This window comes from Drosophila kikkawai, chromosome X (genome assembly GCF_030179895.1).
Source record: "Drosophila kikkawai strain 14028-0561.14 chromosome X, DkikHiC1v2, whole genome shotgun sequence".
NCBI classification, from domain to species: domain Eukaryota; kingdom Metazoa; phylum Arthropoda; class Insecta; order Diptera; family Drosophilidae; genus Drosophila; species Drosophila kikkawai.
The window spans coordinates 13,470,833-13,492,091 of NC_091733.1; the positions used below are offsets into that span (position 1 = coordinate 13,470,833).

At 39.9% G+C, this 21,259-nt stretch overlaps 1 protein-coding gene across 4 annotated transcripts; it reads right to left on the reverse strand.

Moving 5' to 3' along the window:
• Positions 1-4,878: 4,878 nt before the first annotated feature.
• sws (patatin like phospholipase domain containing sws) lies at positions 4,879-20,786 on the reverse strand. Of its 4 annotated transcripts, none has more exons than XM_017173614.3 (11): positions 19,896-20,785; positions 15,703-16,434; positions 14,247-15,223; positions 13,316-13,887; positions 12,790-13,208; positions 11,886-12,161; positions 11,595-11,781; positions 8,225-8,341; positions 6,265-6,476; positions 5,839-6,186; positions 4,879-5,775 (listed from the first exon to the last, which is right to left on the reverse strand). In XM_017173614.3, exons 1-11 carry the CDS (start codon positions 19,995-19,997, stop codon positions 5,434-5,436), a joined length of 4,284 nt encoding a protein of 1,427 aa, XP_017029103.1. In that variant the 5' UTR covers positions 19,998-20,785; the 3' UTR covers positions 4,879-5,433. The 4 variants fall into 4 exon arrangements, with proteins under 4 accessions (XP_017029103.1, XP_017029104.1, XP_017029105.1 ...); XM_017173615.3 differs by lacking the exon at positions 8,225-8,341 and adding an exon at positions 7,191-7,307 and having other exon boundaries at positions 19,896-20,784; XM_017173616.3 differs by lacking the exon at positions 8,225-8,341 and having other exon boundaries at positions 19,896-20,784.
• Positions 20,787-21,259: the final 473 nt, after the last annotated feature.

Genomic DNA, 21,259 nt, shown 5'->3' on the forward strand with positions numbered 1-21,259 from the left:
GCATATTTAATGACCTGATATTTCCAAATTATATTATATTATATATGTTTATATGGATGGGTTGCTGCAGAGAGGTCTTCGGGAATTAGGAGAGAAACAATGAGTGCACACCATTGTTTTTACTCAAATTCAACATTTCTCACTCATTGCACAGATTAGCTCGCTGATTCTTTGAGAGCAACGACTAAAATAACTCAAAGACCCAATGAAAAAGAACAACTGTTGTTGTGGTTAATGGCATTTATTGTAAATATATTGTTTTTATTGTTGTAGAAACAACAAGGCTTCAATTTGGACATTTTCAGTACAACTTCATACATTTCTGGGAGTCAAGTACCAGGCGAACAGAATCAGCAGGAGGTGGATTAACATTGGTGCAAATCAATATTTTCACTCAATGTTAATACTTCCACTCATTGTTTTCACTCTTCGCCACTCTGTGTTCGAAAGTTGTTCGAAACCGAGAGACGGACCATTTACGAAAGCGGGAGAGCAGCGGTTACCATAACTCTTTCACTTAATGGATTTTCAGAGCTGCAAGTGAGCTACGGACTCCGCTCTCCTGCTCTTTTCTCACCAGTTACGGCCTTCGGGGATTTAGAGAGCCGAAATGAGCGCACAGCATTGTTTTTACTCAAATTTAACATTTCCCACTCATTGCACAGATCAGCTCGCTGATTCTTTGAGAGCAACGACTAAAATAACTCAAAGACCCAATGAAAAAGAACAACTCTTGTTGTGGTTAATGGCATTTATTGTAAATATATTGTTTTTATTGTTGTAGAAACAACAAGGCTTCAATTTGGACATTTTCAGTACAACTTCATACATTTCTGGGAGTCAAGTACCAGGCGAACAGAATCAGCAGGAGGTGGATTAACATTGGTGCAAATCAATATTTTCACTCAATGTTAATACTTCCACTCATTGTTTTCACTCTTCGCCACTCTGTGTTCGAAAGTTGTTCGAAACCGAGAGACGGACCATTTACGAAAGCGGGAGAGCAGCGGTTACCATAACTCTTTGACTCAATGGATTTTCAGAGCTGCAAGTGACCTACGGTCTCCGCTCTCCTGCTCTTTTCTCGCCAGTTACGGCCTTCGGGGATTTAGAGAGCCGAAATGAGTGCACAGCATTGTTTTTACTCAAATTCAACATTCCTCACTCATTGCACAGATCAGCTCGCTGATTCTTTGAGACTAAAATAACTCAAAGACCCAATGAAAAAGAACAACTGTTGTTGTGGTTAATGGCATTTATTGTAAATATATTGTTTTTATTGTTGTAGAAACAACAAGGCTTCAATTTGGACATTTTCAGTACAACTTCATACATTTCTGGGAGTCAAGTACCAGGCGAACAGAATCAGCAGGAGGTGGATTTACATTGGTGCAAATCAATATTTTCACTCAATGTTAACACTTCCACTCATTGTTTTTAATCTTCGCCACTCTGTGTTCGAAAGTTGTTCGAAACCGAGAGACGGACCATTTACGAAAGCGGGAGAGCAGCGGTTACCATAACTCTTTCACTTAATGGATTTTCAGAGCTGCAAGTGAGCTACGGTCTCCGCTCTCCTGCTCTTTATTTGCCAGTTACGGTATTGGGGCATTTCGAGAGCCGAAATGAGTGCACAGCATTGTTTTTACTCAAATTTAACATTTCCCACTCATGCACAGATCAGCTCGCTGATTCTTTCAGAGCAACGACTAAAATAACTCAAAGACCCAATGAAAAAGAACAACTGTTGTTGTTGTTAATGGCATTTATTGTAAATATATTGTTTTTATTGTTGTAGAAACAACAAGGCTTCAATTTGGACATTTTCAGTACAAATTCATACATTTCTGGGAGTCAAGTACCAAGCGAACAGAATCAGCAGAAGGTGGACTTGCGTTAGTGCAAACGAATATTTTCACTCAAACTACGATATTTCTCTGGGCTGGACAGCTCAGATACGGTATTCGCAAGTAATGGGTTGCACTCATCTTTACTCTTTAATTTGCGTAAGACCGTAACTGGCGAACACAGAGCAGGAGAGCGAAGGTCAGAACTCGCAGCGCTGAGCGGAATCGTAATTAAGAGAATAAAAAACGTGCTCTTAACTTTGCATCTTAATTCCCCGAAGATGGTAACTAACAAACAAAGAGAAGGAGAGCGAAGATGAGCTGATATGTAGCTTTGAAAGATATCGTTAATTGAGTAAAAATAGTATCGTAATTTGAGTGAAAATATTCGTTTGCACTAATGCAAATCCACCTCCTGCTGATTCTGTTCGCCTGGTACTTGACTCCCAGAAATGTATGAAGTTGTACTGAAAATGTCCAAATTGAAGCCTTGTTGTTTCTACAACAATAAAAACAATATTCCTACAATAAATGCCATTAACAACAACAAGAGTTGTTCTTTTTCATTGGGTCTTTGAGTTATTTTAGTCGTTGCTCTCAAAGAATCAGCGAGCTTATCTGTGCAATGAGTGGGAAATGTTAAATTTGAGTAAAAACAACGCTGTGCGCTCATTTCGGCTCTCTAAATCCCCGAAGGCCGTAACTGGCGAGAAAAGAGCAGGAGAGCGGAGACCGTAGGTCACTTGCAGCTCTGAAAATCCATTGAGTCAAAGAGTTATGGTAACCGCTGCTCTCCCGCTTTCGTAAATGGTCCGTCTCTCCGTTTCGAACAACTTTCGAACACAGAGTGGCGAAGAGTGAAAACAATGAGTGGAAGTATTAACATTGAGTGAAAATATTGATTTGCACCAATGTTAATCCACCTCCTGCTGATTCTGTTCGCCTGGTACTTAACTCCCAGAAATGTATGAATTTGTACTGAAAATGTCAAAATTGAAGCCTTGTTGTGTCTACAACAATAAAAACAATATATTTACAATAAATGCCATTAACAACAACAACAGTTGTTCTTTTTCATTGGGTCTTTGAGTTATTTTAGTCGTTGCTCTCAAAGAATCAGCGAGCTGATCTGTGCATGAGTGGGAAATGTTGAATTTGAGTAAAAACAATGCTGTGCACTCATTTCGGCTCTCGAAATGCCCCAATACCGTAACTGGCAAATAAAGAGCAGGAGAGCGGAGACCGTAGCTCACTTGCAGCTCTGAAAATCCATTAAGTGAAAGAGTTATGGTAACCGCTGCTCTCCCGCTTTCGTAAATGGTCCGTCTCTCGGTTTCGAACAACTTTCGAACACAGAGTGGCGAAGAGTAAAAACAATGAGTGGAAGTATTAACATTGAGTGAAAATATTGATTTGCACCAATGTTAATCCACCTCCTGCTGATTCTGTTCGCCTGGTACTTGACTCCCAGAAATGTATGAAGTTGTACTGAAAATGTCCAAATTGAAGCCTTGTTGTTTCTACAACAATAAAAACTATATATTTACAATAAATGCCATTAACAACAACAAGAGTTGTTCTCTTTCATTGGGTCTTTGAGTTATTTTAGTCGTTGCTCTCAAAGAATCAGCGAGCTGATCTGTGCAATGAGTGGGAAATGTTAAATTTGAGTAAGAACAATGCTGTGCGCTCATTTCGGCTCTCTGAATCCCCGAAGGCCGTAACTGGCGAGAAAAGAGCGGGAGAGCGGAGTCCGTAGGTCACTTGCAGCTCTGAAAATCCATTGAGTCAAAGAGTTATGGTAACCGCTGCTCTCCCGCTTTCATAAATGGTCCGTCTCTCCGTTTCGAACAACTTTCGAACACAGAGTGGCGAGGAGTGAAAGTATTAACATTGAGTGAAAATATTGATTTGCACCAATGTTAATCCACCTCCTGCTGATTCTGTTCGCTGGTACTTGACTCCCAGAAATGTATGAATTTGTACTGAAAATGTCAAAATTGAAGCCTTCTTGTTCCTACAACAATAAAAACAATATATTTACAATAAATGCCATTAACAACAACAAGTTGTTTTTTTCTATTGGAATTTTGAGATATTTTAATCGTTGGTTTCAAAGAGTCGGCGATTTCTTTATTGGGAGAAAATGGATTGTACATTTCTTAATATTTGATAGGGAATAGGAATGTACATTTATGATTTTTGGAAATTAATGGCATCTTATGTTGTTAATCGGACCTGGAATATTCGCTTTTTTTAAATCGATGTTTATTAATATGTTCATATACTAGTTTTTTGGGCAAATCAAAGTTTTTAAAAATAAAATATAATATATTTAATATATAATATATTTTAACTATGCCAAAATATTAAGTTTAAAAAAATATATATTTTTTGTGTTAATTTTTTTGATGACTTTTTATAAAATAAAATGGTTATTGAATTAATTATTTCTATTAGAAAATATATGATTTATAGTGTTTTCTTCACTGACTAAAATTAAAATAGCCTCCAAGTGTAATAATATATTTCCCTATGGAAAACGTAAATATATTCAAAGCTTAGCATCAAATATAGGTTTAATTATTTAAGAAACTCATTAAGTATTTACTGCTTTCATGTTTTAAGGTACTTCTTTTGTGGAATTTTTTTATTTTATTTTATATATTTTATTATATTTTTTCCCAACATTAACTTAACTTATACCCGACTTCTTAGACAATATTATTATCAATATTATTTCTTCCCTCTTATTTCGTTAAACTCACCTCTTTGTAAGCTATCCGGCAACTATTCAAAGCTCTTTGCCTGTTCAACTAACTCATCTAAGCATTGGATATAGCCATTTATGCCCGATGGCTTTGTAAGATGAGTCCCAGGGCTCTGGCACCAGTCGGTATCAGAGCCATTCCACGACAATTTCCGGGGAACAGGCCACGACTCCGAATCCAATACATAAGTAAATAATGAATAAACCTAAATAAATAATTAACCACTGCTATTTAGATTTAAAGAAGTTTTTCTGTGTGTATTTTTTGTACTTTCAATTGATTTCAGTTTATTTGCTTGCATTTACAAAAAGAAAAAAAATTCATATATATTTGCTATATATATATCCGACCATTAAAACAAACAATTTGCATTCACTAAAAGTAATATATGTATAGAGAGGAGGGGGGAGAGGCTACACACACCATCAGGTGTAAGTGTGGATTAGGATCCCAGGATCTCCGTTTCCCTCCGTAAAAAATATACAACTATATGCATATATATTTATATATATAGGTTTATATATATATATATATATGTATATACAAAGTTTTGTGGACAATGTTGTGCCTGCATTGCAATATGTGTGTGTGTGTGTGTGTGTGTGGGAAAGAGTGTGCTGTGGGTTGGCAAGGCCATCTTCGTTATTCTTCGTATGCTAAGAGCTAAGCCTAAGTCTTGGTTGCTATATTATAAAACCTAGAGGAGAGAGAGGTCTCATCCGAATGAGGTTATCCGGATAATTGAGTAGTAGTTTCTGGGGGGTGGTGGTGAAGTGGCGGCGCCTCAATTGTAGTTTCACTTTGTTGTGTATTAGCTAGTTTTTGGTTTCATTATTCGCCCTGCTCCGATTCTCCTTGTCCTCGTCCTTGCTCAGGGGATGATGCTCTCCCTGCTCCAAGCCAGCAGCACACTCGCCAAGATCCGCTGTGCTGCTCGGCTGCTTCTGTCCCGTTTGCTCTGGTGTCGTCACCACCTCGTCCTCCTCCCGCCTGTGCCTATGATACCGATGATGATGATGATGATGTCGCATAGCCTCTTCCTTGCTCTGAATCGTGGTCTTGTCTAGCTTCAAATCGATCTCCACATCGGAGTCCATTTCAGTCTCGGAGAAGCACAACGAATTGCCGGCACGCGGCACCTGGATGCGTCGACGATCCTGCACGAATATATATACTTTAAGTTTTTGCTAATCCCTAAACCTTCACCCAACAACTCCCACCGTATTCAGCGTTGTCGGCTCCGAGATATAGCCATCACAGTCTTCGTCCTCGCTAAAGATCTCCGCCCCGGTGTTGACCGCATACACCTCCGGCAGTCGGCACACGATCTGCGCCAGATCGATGAAGGTGTACTCGTTGAGGGAGGCATGGTTTCCACGCTTCGGTGGCTCCTTGTTGAACCACTGATTGAACCGGCCCAGACGCCCCGCCTTGGCCATGTTCTCAAAGTAATTCTTGCCGAACACATAGCCCACGTCCCGGATCTCATCGAAGCTGCCAAAGGCCAGGGTCTTGTACTTATCAATCGGCGGTCGGATGTACTCGCAATAGTCCGAATTTTTCACTTCCTGTTTTTGTGGGAGAAGGAATTATTGGTAAGGATTTAGAAGAGAAGAAGCTATCCAAGCTTTGGTATTTCCACTCACCTCCAGCTGGCGGACACAGGAGACGTAGGCTAGCCGGGATTGTATGTCCGGCAGATCGGGCACCTTGACGGGCGATGTGAAGGGATTCCACTTCTTGTAGAGCAGCCACCAGCCGCTTAGGTCGTCGCCGTAGTTGGTCAGATCGGTGTCATCCTGGGAGCCCACATCGATGGCTATGATGTGAGCGGCGCCCAGGTTGTGCATCACATCGGCTATATGTACGTATTTGTATACGGAAATGAGGTGGGGGGAGGTGGGAGGTGGGAATACGGGATACGGTTTGGGGCGTATGGATGTTTGTGGATCAAATGCAAATATGATTTGTTAGTAATTTCTAAAAATCTCACACGGGGTTCATTTTTGCAAAATTAAGCAGAGAAAATAAGCTTGAAATTTTATGCCAATTATGCCGAATTAGTACTTGTAACTAGGAACCGTAATACCTTATTTTGGGGCCTAATTTTGCAAATAGAAAGCCTTTTATTAACGCGAAAATACCATAAGTTGTTATATTCTATTTTATTCGGAGAGTTTTAGTATTAAATAGTGTTATTTTCGCGTTTATAATATAATAAAATCCACTGGCTGTGTTTTTCCCTCCAGCATCTTGAGTCCAGGGGGCTTAAATTAAGCCTTTAAACGAGTTTATTTCGATTTTATTGTAACTTCAGATTAATTACTTATTTGATTTTGATATTTTAATTGGAAATTGAAGCAATTTTAAAGAAATTAGGGATGGAAAGGGGACTCAAGATGCTTGGACTTTCTCGCTTAATTCAATTTCCAAAACTGGAGCGGACGCAGAGCGTTGGAACGGGAATTGGAATTGGAATTGAAACTAGTATTGTAGATGGTAAGTTTATGGAACTGGTGGAGACAGTGGTACTCGGTACACGTTACTCGGGTAACTCGTGGATGCTGTTTACCTGGAACGTTGTTGGTGTAGCAGCCGTCGAGCAGCAGGTGACCGTCGCTATAATCACAAAATGGCGGAAATACGCCGGCAATCGACATGCTGGCGCGGCAGTAACGCCACAGGTGGCCTGTGTTTTTATTTTTATTTTTTTTGCAACACAGGTGAGAAAACAGGTGTACAACAAAAACATCACAGCACGACGAGACACAAACGCGACATGGATGGATTGTAGATGGTATTTTGGATTTCATCAATTTCAGATTTTTCATTTTCATTGTGGTTCGTGTGTGTGTGTGTGAAAGAGAGGTCAGGTGTGAGCGTGTGTGTGTGTGTTTCAAGGATAAAGAGAGAAAGAGAGATAAAGAGATAGACACAATTTTATCCACGATCACAACTGTTGCTTGTGTAGAAATAACGGTTTACTACAAGGCTCTAACTACAAATGAAAATATATAGGAAAAAGGCCAAAATTAAAACCAGGGAAAGGGGGGAAAATGGGAAAGCAAAGGATCAACTCAGAAATACCAACAACTATATACTACAGAGTAAAATAAAGGAAAAACCAAAGAAACTTTGTGCACTCTGTTTTTTTTTTTTTTTTTACAAATGTTTTTTGTTTGTTTGTGTTTGTGTGTGTGTGGTCATGAGAATATGGGAATGGCGGAATGAGCTTTACTGTTTGCCAGGATCAGCGGCATTGCCAGCTCGACGAAAAAACGGCGAAAACGGAATAGACACACAACGCAGCATTTTTGTATGGGGCAAGGGAGAATTTTGGAATGAAACGAAGCCAAAATTAAGGGGAATTGTGGAAGAGAACATGGACCAAAGGGACACAGGCAAAAGCATGAACGATCGAAAGGACTTTCCAACACTCTGCGCGCTCTCCCTCAAAAAAAAAAAAAAAAATACCAGCTCTAGATAGGAATTGAAAGTGAGATTTTTGGATTAACACGCTCTCGGTGGGTTAAAGTATTATTTTCATATTCATTATCTTTTTTTTTTGTGGGTTAAATCGTATTGTATGTGCTAATTGCTAATTACCTGGCAAATTATTCACATAGCCGCCATCCAGCAGGAGGTGCCCATCTTTGGGATCGCACAACGGCGGCATGTAGCCACTGAGCGACATGGAGGAGCGTACGTAACGCCACAGAGATCCTGAGACACAGAGACAAACATGCCAGCAGCAATGATAAGTCGTGGTGGGTTGTTGGTATTGGTGTTGTTGGTGTGTGTGTGTGTGTGTGTGAGTGTGTTACGGGGGAGAAGAGAGAAAAAAAGAGAGATTGAGAGAGAGAAAATAGCGTTCAACGATCTGTACTTTTCTTTTTAAGGATATGCGATGAGGATTAACAGAAAATGAAGGTTGGGTTAACCAAAGGACATGCGATATACGGGATTACAGGAATTGAAAGCACCTAATCTGGGTTATATTGGGGACCACAAAATTAGGGGGGAACCAAGGATGTAAAAAGACTTATGTGGGTTAGGATCATAAAATGGAGTACACAAAAAATGAAGGGGTAGCCGGTAGAGCATTATGAAAAATGGGAGCAGCAGCGATGGTTAGCTTTTTTCCATAACGAAGGGAGCAACAGCAGATGGTTTTAGTCTCTAGCAAAAAGCATTTCTCCTATGCTTAAACCTCAAAACTGTTGTTGAAAAACAACATCACGCGAAACCAACAACAACAATAACAACAGCAATAAAATTAATTCTTTACAAATTTTGACAAAAAAAAAAAGTAGAACTAATTAAAAGACGGCACACATTCGATAGGGAGCGCAGCGCCGTTAATTCCAAAATGTTCATTTCTAAATGTGTGAGAAATTGCTTCAAAATTAATTGCGGGCCATGTATGGTGTATGTGTGTGTGCAAGTGTGGAGACTGTGTTTGTTGTATTTTTTATTTATAGTGGGTGTACACTCAGTTCTAAGGCTTTTACTGGAGGAACAGGAAGTACAAGACCGTTACAAAAGCCAAAAACGGAAGAGATAGACGAAGTAAGTACATAAGCAGCTGTGTAAATTATACAATCGAACCGAAAAGTTATCAAAGTACCAAAGAGAAAGAGAGAGAGATAGAGAGGGAAATAAGCTTTAACTAAAAGTAGAGCTACTTAGATAGAACTTACTTAAGGGTGCAGGTAATACATCGACTAAGAGATCCTAACAAATTCATTTAATATGCAAAAATATTTTATAGGAATTTATTCTTTTAATAAAAAGAATTTAACAATACTAAATAAAAAAATCTTGATTTTTATTAGAGCTGGAAATAATCGATTTTCAGTACATGGATTTTTTTTTTATAAAAAAAAATTGATTAAAATCGAAAATTTAAATACCCAAATTTACATATTTATTTTCATCATAGATTTAAATTTTTGTTTTTGTTGTACACATTTTTTCTATAGATATTTCTATTTATTTAAAAACTAAATAATAACTTTTTCGATTAAATCGATTTTAAAAATATCGATAATAGAATCGATTTTATTTCCAGCTCCAAAATTGAAGTCTTCCCACTTAAGCGACATATTTAATGCATTTTTGAACTAAGAAGAGAAAGGCAGGCAATGAAAAATATAGAGATAGATACAGACAGGAGACAGGTATATATTATATATATATATATATATATATATATATATATATATATATATATATATATACAGTGGTGCTCATAGACTTAAGCCACAAGACTTCAACCAAGAATTTTAACGAAAATTAAGAAAAGTTTTTATTCCACAGTTCCAATTATTTGTGTCACATTAGTTCTATATATCAGTGTTCTAATAAAAGAATAACCAAGTTATAAAAATATATATTCAACGAAAAATTAAAAAAATCTGAGACCAACCCCAAAATGTCCTGCTCACATACTTAAGCCACCTGGAAGAAAATGATCCAAAAAGTTAAAATTTGCCCAATATTCCTTATAATTTTAATAAATTTAGTTTAATATTAAGTGGGATGACCTTTCTGATTAAGAACAGCGGAGCAACGCTTTGGCATTAAGCCCACAAGACGTGCGCACTGTTGAGGGGTGATTTTCTTCAACTTTTCCTGCAAAATATGCCAAAATCGTTTTTTTTTTTGCTGTTTGTTTTGGCCAACGACTTGTTTAAGAATACCCCACAAGTTCTCTATAGGGTTCAAGTCGGGGATCTGCGGTAGCCATTGCAAAACATTGATTGTCTCTTGGCTAAGCCACGACTTGACTATCTTGCTGGTGTGTTTCGGGTCGTTGTCCTGTTGAAATATCCAGGCAAGTGGCAAATTATCGGCATATTCTCCAGATAAATTGTTAATAAGGATGTCCCTGTACATTTCGCCGTTCATAATGCCTTCTATCTTCTTTTGGAGACCTACGCCCGATGCGGTGAAACAGCCCCAGACCATAATCGAAGTGCCACCATGTTTAACGGTCTTTCTCGTGTATTTGGGGTCCAATTGTTTGTTGGGAGGACGTTGTACATATGGTTTACCATCACTCCCAAAGACATTAAACTTGGATTCGTCGCTCCAAACAATCAAACATACACGAAAAAGATCGTTAAACATGGTGGCGCTTCGATTATGGTCTGGGGCTGTTTCACCGCATCGGGCGTAGGTCTCCAAAAGAAGATAGAAGGCATTATGAACGGCGAAATGTACAGGGACATCCTTATTAACAATTTATCTGGAGAATATGCCGATAATTTGCCACTTGCCTGGATATTTCAACAGGACAACGACCCGAAACACACCAGCAAGATAGTCAAGTCGTGGCTTAGCCAAGAGACAATCAATGTTTTGCAATGGCTACCGCAGATCCCCGACTTGAACCCTATAGAGAACTTGTGGGGTATTCTTAAACAAGTCGTTGGCCAAAAAAAACAGCAAAAAAAAAAACGATTTTGGCATATTTTGCAGGAAGAGTTGAAGAAAATCACCCCTCAACAGTGCGCACGTCTTGTGGGCTTAATGCCAAAGCGTTGCTCCGCTGTTCTTAATCAGAAAGGTCATCCCACTTAATATTAAACTAAATTTAATAAAATTATAAGGAATATTGGGCAAATTTTAACTTTTTGGATCATTTTCTTCCAGGTGGCTTAAGTATGTGAGCAGGACATTTTGGGGTTGGTCTCAGATTTTTTTAATTTTTCGTTGAATATATATTTTTATAACTTGGTTATTCTTTTATTAGAACACTGATATATAGAACTAATGTGACACAAATAATTGGAGCTGTGGAATAAAAACTTTTCTTAATTTTCGTTAAAATTCTTGGATGAAGTCTTGTGGCTTAAGTCTATGAGCACCACTGTATATATATATATATATATAGTGGGAGGAAGACATCTAAAGAAAGAAACAGACAAAGAGAGAGAAAAGGCAAATGCAGATAGCGACTGTGTGGACTCACCGTTGGTGTGAACGCGATGACAACTGGCCGTGATGTCGGTGGTCAGCGTAAAGTAGGGTATCCACAGGTCTTCGATGCTCACATCCCCGAAGGTGTCGTGGATGGTCTTGTTGAATTCCCGACCGGAGAACATCGATGTGATCGGGTAAGTGAGGTCCAGCAGTTGTAGGAACCATTTTGTCATTTTCTAAAAATAATTTAATTCAAAAATATTAAAATTGTATTATTTAAATGGGATATTTAGGACTGAATTGAAAGCAAATAAGAATCTGTGTAATCTCTGGGACAAACCTTGGACCACTCCCGCGCCTTCTGCGTGACTATGGTGGTGTTGCGTTCGGAACACCAAAGGGCACCCATCAGAGCTCCAATGCTCACGCCGCCCACCATATCGATGGGTATTCCTGCCTCCTGGATGGCCTTCAGCATGCCAATATGGGCAGCACCGCGTGCTCCGCCACCGCCCAGGACCAAGCCAATCGAGTTGCCCGTTAGCCAGCGGGCCAAGCGCGAGAAGTCGGAATGCATGTTCGGCTCGGAGAGCAGAACGCGACTATAGAGATCATTCTGAAAGGAAAAAGACAGTAAAAAGGTATTAAAAAAAATTGCAATTAAAACATGTAAAGTAATTAAATATAAAAAACATAAAAATATGAACATATACAAATATAAAAATATAAAAAAAATTTTTAAAAATAAAAAAAAAATGGTTGAAATAAAAAAATATAAAAAAGTATCATTCAAGATCATTAAAAATTCAGCCAAAAACCTAGTTAATTGATAGCCTTATCACCTCCAGAAATATTGTTAGTCATGATTACCAGAAACGTGACCATCCAGACCTAATCTGTGCTAATCTACATGCTTCTAGAATAGATATTTACGATTCTATAATTCTGATTATGAGTTCGAGTGCTCCAGATAGCTATATCTTTACGATGCTTAGTGCCACGGAAGTTTAATTGAATGTCAGGTTAATCAATGCCACATAAAGTAAATTGGAAATGCATGTGTACATATAAACAAAAATCAATTTTTTGTGGCAATACTAAATTATTTGCGATAAAAGAGCTTAAATTAGGCACTGAAATTAGTGAAAGTTTATGACTTTCAGTGGAGCTATAATGTTGATAACTATTGTTTATCTAAAAGTGAGTAATAATAACAGATTTTAAGATTCATTTTCAATACTCACAATGCGATATTGACTTTTGCGCGTAAAGATGCGCTTCACGCACTGCACATGATGGTGCTTGGTCACCCAGGGTCTCGCGTTCAGCCAGCTCAGCGTATTCGCTGGCTTGGCATTGGTCGTCTCCGGATAGAGCAGGACCAGCTCCTTCTGCGTTCGCATCGCCAGTCGATCGATTTCGCGCTCAAATTTCCCCACCAAATGCGAACGATCACCGAGGCCGACAATCAGAATGACATCCGCCTGCCTCATGCAGCGTTGCGTCCAGGCGCTAAGCGAATTATCGCATTGATAAAGCGTTATAATGTTGCGATCCTCCTGCTGGGCCAGCCACGAGGTCATCCGGTACTCGTTAGCCGCCTCAAAGATGTTCGGGCCGAGCTGCTTGCGCACCACGTCCGAGGTGAGCCGGAGAACGGGACCTATCGGTGTACCATAGAGGAGGATATTAATAAAGGGTTAAGGTATAAACTATTAGCCAACACCAGAAATATAAATTAAATAATAAATAAATATTTGATCTACCCACCTATGGCACAGAGCGAATGATAGAGCTCGTAGGTAAAGGTTGTCATCGGCACCTCGTCGGTGATGGGCACCAGGGCCACCGTTGAGTACTTGTGCGTGACAGGATTCGCCTCAACGGGCGCGCCCGGCGCCCCGCTGCCCGAGCGCGTCTGCATCGAGCCGAGGAAGCGATGGCTAAGGAAGCTAATCAACCGGGTAACCACAATCGGATAGCGCAGCTTAATGGCATTGAACAGGCCCTCGGGCAGCTTGGCCAGTTCCGAGTCGCGCACAGCCATCACCGTCGTGGTGCGTGACGTTTCGGTGATCATTTCAACGATGCCCACAAGGTCACCCTTGCCGTATTCGCCCACGATTTCCTTTTTCCCGCTGGAATGCGTGATCACCGATCGCATGCGTCCGCTCAACACAATGTAGGTACTGTCGCTGCTCTCGTCTTGCCGATAAACGGCACGTCCCGACTCCAGGAAGATCCAGTCCAAAGCGTAATCACATTGCCGCACCAGTGGCGACAGGCGACGAACCACGCCATTGCCCAGATCCAAAACGATTCGTGGTCGCTGTCGCATGATTCTGTTCACAGAGGAGACGAGATGAGACGAGTTGAAATGGGTTAAGCCCACTGGTGATTGTTCATAATTCTCGAAATTCTTGAAATTCTCGAATCTCAAAATATTAAAAATTCTCGAATCTTTAAATTCTCGAAACTATCAAAATTCTTGAATCTCGAACTTCTCAAAATTCTCGAATCTTGAAATTCTCAAAATTCCCGAATCTTTAAATTCTCGAATCTCAAAATATTCGAAATTCTAAAAATTGTCGAACTGCGAAATTCTCAAATCTCAAAATATTCTAAATTCTCAAAGTCTCGAATCTCGAAATTCTCAAAATTCTTAAAATTCTCGTCACTCTAGAAATTCTCGAATACTCACTGATAGATGGCCGCTCGCCGGATAAAGGCTATCCTGCTGTTGTTCCTCGATCGAATCGTATAGGCACTCGCCTCGCCCGTGAGCATGGCCAAACCGCCCACAATCTCGCCGGGATGCACGAAATGTATCAGCATATCGCTCTTATCAGGCTTGGCCCTTGTGGCATCCTGGTTGCCCTGGTAAACCGCCAAGGTTCCAGTCATCACAAACCAAATGCACACATCGTCCGCATTGCCCTCGGTGATGAGGGTGACATTCGGTTCCAGTTCACGGACCTCCACAAATGGCTCTATGATGTGGGCATCCTCCTCTGGCAGGCCCAGTTCCCTTCGCAGGCTCTCCACGGCCGAGGATTGCACTAGTCGCAGGTCTATCGAAGGGGATTGTGGCGTTGGCGCCGGCTGCTGCTGCTGCTGGGACTGCGCTGAGTGGACCCCTTCAAGCGGCGAAGCTGGGCCCGCCTGGGTGATGGAACCACGACGCGTGGACAGATTTCCCACGGACTGCTGCTGATGCTGATGAAACACATCCGCACTGGAGGCCTCGCCATGCAGTTCACTGAATATCTGGCTGGCTCCGGTCTGTTGGTCAGCTTCCGGATTGGGATTTGGATCGGATAGTGTGTGCTCCTCGCGGGAATGCCGCGACGAGGAGTGGTGAGCTCGACCAACACCTGCTCCGGCTTCCCGAGTTGCTGGGGTCGCCGTCGTCGTTGGTGGCACTGACAATTGACTGGGCGGGATGGCTGAGGCAACATTGGCGGCTGTTTGACGCGATGATTGCGATGACTGCGAGTTGATGATAGTACCGGACATCATGGCATTGCTCTTGTAGCGCATATGATTTTGGACCAGCTCGGCGTTTAGGCCAAGGTAGTTACGCAGGGCGGTGAATAGGACGCGCTGCAGCCGGATCATGATGACCTGGATGACGCGAATCATGACGTCTGGATTGTCCTGGAACACCTCCTCGAAGGCCTGTCAAGGAAAAATAGGAAGTAGAATTAGTTATAGAAGTTATGTTTTAAATTTCAAAACGATTGTCTACTCAAACTTTGAGTTATCGATTTTTAAAATGGTATTTTTCAGGAGAGCTTCGTTCAACTTTGTATAACTTAGTCAATTTTTTTTGATTGATGTAAAACTTGGACACTATATTCATAAGATATTGAGCTTTTAAAATAAAAAAAATTAACGAACAAAAATTACCCCCCTTAAGCGTCGGGTCCCTACTTTTGTAAACTCATTAGGATTTCTTTAAACAAGTCAAAAAGTTATTATTTTTCATAAACTAATCTAATCCCCTAATTTATTTTTAAAAAATATTTTAATTAAAGCTCATGTCTTTAGGTATCTAACCCAAACCAGAGATAAGATACACCAATGATTAAAATAACCCTAAGTAAACCCAAAGAGCAGGTGCTCCTTAAAAGCAACATAGCTAAAAGAATACCCACCTGCATGGGCAATCGTATAACCACCGACTTTTCAATGGCCTTGGCGGTGACCGTCTTGTAGTAGCTGGGATTCCCCGACAGCACATCGATGAAACTGAGCAGCGACGTCACAGACTCGCCCTTGCGCACCGTCTTCAGGGACAGGGTGCTGCCATCGGCATTCGAGATATACACATTGATCATGCCAGATTGGACGATGTAGACACTGTCATCCGGATCGGTGATCTTGAACAGATAGTCGCCGGCCATCAACTGCAGGAGCTGGGTGTGCTTGCACAGGCGCAGGAAAACGGGCTTCTCGAAATGCCCAAAGATACGGATGCTCTGCAGCATGTAGAGGGCATCGGGCGGCACCCGGTCACTGCCCTCGATTGTCTCCTCCAGATACTCCGCCGGCGGTTCCACTGTTCGCATCTCCAGTGGCATATTGTCCCTGCGCAGCTGTAGGATGCGTCGGGCAAAGCGCATCACCGCCCGCCGCTTGTATCCCTTGCCACTGCTGTACATCTGGCCGCTGACGTTCTTCATTTTGCGCAGCATGCGACGGCCATAAAAGAGCATCTTGTCACGCTTCCGAAAGCGTAGACCGCGCAAGTCCCCGCCGGACGAGGTGACGGCGCTCAGCGAGTTGGCAATCTCATCGCGCAGGCGTACGCGGGCGATTCGCTTGAAGTATATGCACCAGGCGAACAGGAGGAAGGTCGGTATGAGCACGAACAAGAACAGGTACATCTGTGAGGATTCAAATGAGAAACACATTAGCATTACCATAATGTTTATGGTGAAACCCAATCTAATCTTATTCATCATTGTTGCGAGATATTTGAGAGCAATTCAATTCTCAGAAAGCTTTTTAAAACGAGGTAGTTGATAGAGCTGGAAATAAAATCGATTTTATTTTTAATTATGGGATACATCGATATACATTTTTAGGATCGATTAAATCGATGTATCCATATGTAAACTGTTTGAAAAGTGAAGTACAAACATAGTTAAAAAACCAATGCTATTTAAATTATTAAATGTCAAATTTCCGATGAAGAACACGAATTAGCTCATGTTTCAATTTATAATTATAAATTATTTAAATAAATTCTAATAATTTAAATAAATTCTTATAATTTTAATAAATTCTAATAATTTAAATAAATTCAAATAATTTAAATAATAATATCGTTAGATAAAATGCTAAGATTTATAAATCTGTAATGTAAATCCATATATAGTTTGAATTATTTCTGTTTTTGATTTTAATCGATTATAATAGATTTACTTGTCGAATTAAAAAAAAATAATAATAATTTCACAGAAAATCGATTTATTTCCAGCTCTAATTTGTAGTTAACAAGTGGCAGTGTCCAGAGATGAGTGTTTACCAAGGTTTAGGCAGGGTTGCAATGAAAATATCAAGCAAAATTATTTAAAAAATTGTTTAGATTGCGAAACAGACAAAACTAAGCCTCAAAAATACTTTAAAAAATTCCTAAAAAATGCTTAAAACTATACCAAGTTTAATAATATCAACACGTATTTATTGTCTCATCAAATATTATCATCTCAAATAAGCCCGAAAAAATATACCCAAGAAATTCCTTCTACTTGTTATTGAAACTGCTCAAAAAAAATTCTAATGAAAAACTGTCTGTCTGGCGTAAACTTTCCTTGAAAGTCACTTGGAGAACATGTTCAAAGAAATATTTAAGTGACACCACAACCACTTTCGCTGAATTATTCATTTAGCCAACACTTGTAAAGTTCCCAAAGAGGGAATACGCTGTGTTTAATTGCCACTATTATGTATTTACTTTTAAGTATTAAAATAATGTTCCTAATTAAACTTGGGCTACCAAAATCCAGACAATAAAAATAAACAAATAAAATAAAAATAAGCTAATGGATAAATACTTTTCAAAAGATTTGTAACCTTTCGTTGTGGTTTTTCCAACATATGTTTTTCAGCTATTTTTTTTTTTTTCTTGTTCGGATAATGCAATATTTAAGCGACAGAAAACCCACTGAGCCAGACAATTTTAATTAATTATTTAGCGAATAACACTTGCTAATGTTCCTAAAATCGCTTTGAATTCCAGTAGGTGTCAGGCCCGTATAATCGAGCTCATCAGCTGTGCGGTTTTTGTGGTTTTCTTGTTCTGTTGCTTTTCATACCCTGGCAGGGTATTATAATTTTATAGTGCAATTTCAATGCTACATATAATCGGATTCTTTTTCATTTTTCAAATAAATAAAATGAGGTCATCGCCCCGAAAATTTACATATATACTAAAAGGACAACATCTATCTATATATCTATCTATCTATTATTAACGAAATTAAATTAAATTTAAATTTAACTGGGAAGAGAGCTATTTGTTTAAATTGAAATTGTTGTACATTTTCGATCATTTTAACTATGTAACCCATTATTAAATTTTGAAAAAATTGCTACAAATATTTATCCCTAATTTTATATATTTTTCGGAAAAGTAAAAATTAATTGAAAAACTATTAAAGGGTATTTACTAATTCGACTTTCCACTAAGCTATATTATTGTTAATGTTTAATATATGCAATTGTTATTGTTATTGCATTCATAGGCACTTTGACATTGAAATGAAGACGCGGCGTCGTTGCACTTGTTGTTCCTGCTTTTGTTGTTGTCGTCGTTTTTTTTTTTCATAGTGTTTGCGGTTTTCAATAGTGGTTGTTGTTGTTTTCTTTTACTTTACTCTCTTGTTGTTGTTGTTGCCTATTTTCTGTTATTGTCTGCAATTTCCGCATTGTGCTCGTATTTTGATATAAATATAGTACGTTATATGCATGTTACTTTTTACGATTTCCATTATTATCATCATTGTTGTTGTTTACGGTTTAGTTTTACAACAGGTTTTCTTGTTATCATAAATTCCAATTGGGTCTCACACACAATTGACATCCATTGCTCATTTACTCTAATTGGAATCAAAAGCCACACACGCATATAGGCAATCCAATTGGATTTACAAATGAGCGAACTGATCGGACATGGCAACAGAGAGATAGAGAGAGAGAGGGAGGGAGAGAAATTCGCCCACAAAACGAAATGAAGAAGAGCCAGCGGTCGCGGTCACAAGACGGCTGGCTAAATTGATGGAGCCCCAAGGGGTTAATTGAATTATTGAAAACTGATTTGGGCAGCCATGCCCCCTTTGTACCCACTCCCTTTGCCAATTGCACGTGCTTCTGATTAGCAATCGTTTATAGTTATGTGACGTGTAATCAGCTTTCCAGCGGGGTCACAACTATCATTATCAGTATATTGGGCCGTGTGCTTATCATGTGGCTACTGTGCCTTGTTTTTCTCCTTCTTTCTTTCGGGTTTTTGTTTTTTTTTTTGTGGTTTTATGCAAGGCCACAAAACAAACAAATTCCGATTTGAAGGCAAGAAAAAAGAAATCAAATCAAAACACGGAAGTGATGAAAAGAGATGGGGATGCGGGCAAGAGTGAGGGAGAGCAATAGCTGGCTCTTATCAGCTGGCGAAGACGCAAGCCGAAGAAGCAACTAATAAGAAGTCCTGCAGCTCTAGCAAGGATCTGAACCAGTTGCAGAGACTTGTGAAATTAATATTGGGTTTAACTAGAATGGTTTGTTGCGTTGAAATTTCTCTTTTAAACGAGGACAAATAGTAGATTATCATATTAGTCTGACCATTCAACAGGTGTTCCCTATCTAAGGGTGCATATTCCAAGAAATATTTGATTTCAAAATCTGTTTTAAGAGTTGAAATTCGAAGGAAATTTATATTTGCTTTATTGATTTTTAATTTGTTTTCATGCTGAGTCCCCTCTGTATTGTTTTTATTCAGAAGGCTTATCATTATCAGCAAAGTATCAATTTGTAATCAATCTTGGCATATATTTTTTGTAGTTATTATAGTTCTTTAACAATTTCAAGTGTTTTTCCAGAAAACTTGAAGCCCGGACAAGAACCCAGCACAGCTGTTATCCTCCACATGTGATCCATTACTCTCTCTTTCTCTGTCGCTCTCCCTGACTCCCTAAAACAGCTGTCCATGATCCACCCTTGTTCTCTTCGGCCTGTCTCTTCTCCTAAAGCTGCTGTCTTGCCTGTTGTCACGCTCTCGCACAACCACTCGCTTAGCTGACTCAATATAAGTATGAAAATAAACAAAGAAAGGGTGAAGTTCACTTACCGTTGCATGGATCTGCTGGGAAACGTATACGCACCACGCGTCCGAGAAGAGCGTGTTGTAGCTGCCAGTGGCGCTGGCGCGCAGCATCTCCAGGATATCCATATTCGTCTCGCTTACTCTGCAGCCACCCCACTAGTTCCTCTAGGCCTCTCCCTTGCGCCCCCTAGTCGATTGTTTTTCCTCGCTGCTCTCTCTCTCTGGCTTCCCGTTGCTATTGCTGTTTTTGTTGTTGCCACAGTTTGTGTCCCGTTTATTTGGTAAATACGGAAGTGCGAAGAGCAGGCAACGAAGGCACGTTAAGGGGGCGGGGGCGGGTGCGTGGGCGATTTGACAGAAATCACAGCCCTTTGTTGTTGCTGCTGCGCTTTTTGGCTGTCTCACTCGCCCTCTCTATCTGCCCTGCTCGCTCTCGCTGATTGGTGACACCCCCGCCCCTCGTAAGTCTTGGGATTTGTGCAATTATTGTAATGCACGCGCCTCCAGCTTTCTCACGCACTTCACACGCACACAAACACGGACCGCACACCCCCGCACACACACTTAAGTACAGCACCACCGACCGAAAATTTTGATTTAAACTGTTCTCTTGTTTTTGTAGTTACGAACCACGGGTAATTTTGATTTTTGTTCCTTTCAACACTCTCTCGCTCGCACTCTCATTACGGAGGAGTCTTTCGTTTCCAATAGGAATTTCAGTTGACTTTTTGTCTTTAATATTTGGTTTATCTAAAACATGCTGCAACAGTCTCTGGGGCGGAGGGGAGTGGTGGGTGTGGCAGCGGCAACAGTAGCCTCCTTAATTTAGTGACTCGAACTTTGAATTTTGCTACCACAAACTAATAAAGTCAAATGGTCTAGAATATGTTGTTTGTATTTATTTGCGAGTGTGATTGCCCGGTTTTCCACTCATAATGCCGAGATTTATCAGTAAAGGGAAGGATTTTCCCCTCCACGGCAACTGGGCATACTGGAAATAACTACGTGAAGCTACCAAAACGTAAGCGTATGACGTAAAAAATGCATTTCTATGTTAAAGCCTAGTACTCTGACGAGAAAAAACCGCTGTATAAATTTAGACAGCGGCCAAACTCCATATAAAAAAAACGGTGTCGAAAAAAAAAGAAGAAGAACTTTTAGACACGTCGTTTTTTTCGGTACTCTGACGACGAAAATGAAGCCTGCGAAAATTGAATGGCGTTGCCAGATCAAGATAGTAAACAGCTGATATCGCGCTGTCTAAATAATTCATTTGATTTATTTAGACACCCCTAATGGAGGGAAAGTTGAAGGAAAAAGGTGGCATTGATAGGGGCTGTCAAGGGGAAGCCCATAATATGGAATTTAACCCACAAAGGACATTTTAA

Coding starts and splice junctions, on each gene's coding strand:
- sws (XM_017173614.3), bottom strand. CDS start 19,997: ATGGATATCCTGGAGATGCTGCGCGCCAGCGCCACTGGCAGCTACAAC. Junction 6,477..8,224: donor CTATGTGAATAATTTGCCAG/GTAATTAGCAAT, acceptor ACGTACATATAG/CCGATGTGATGCACAACCTG. Junction 5,776..5,838: donor AGCCGACAACGCTGAATACG/GTGGGAGTTGTT, acceptor ATATTCGTGCAG/GATCGTCGACGCATCCAGGT.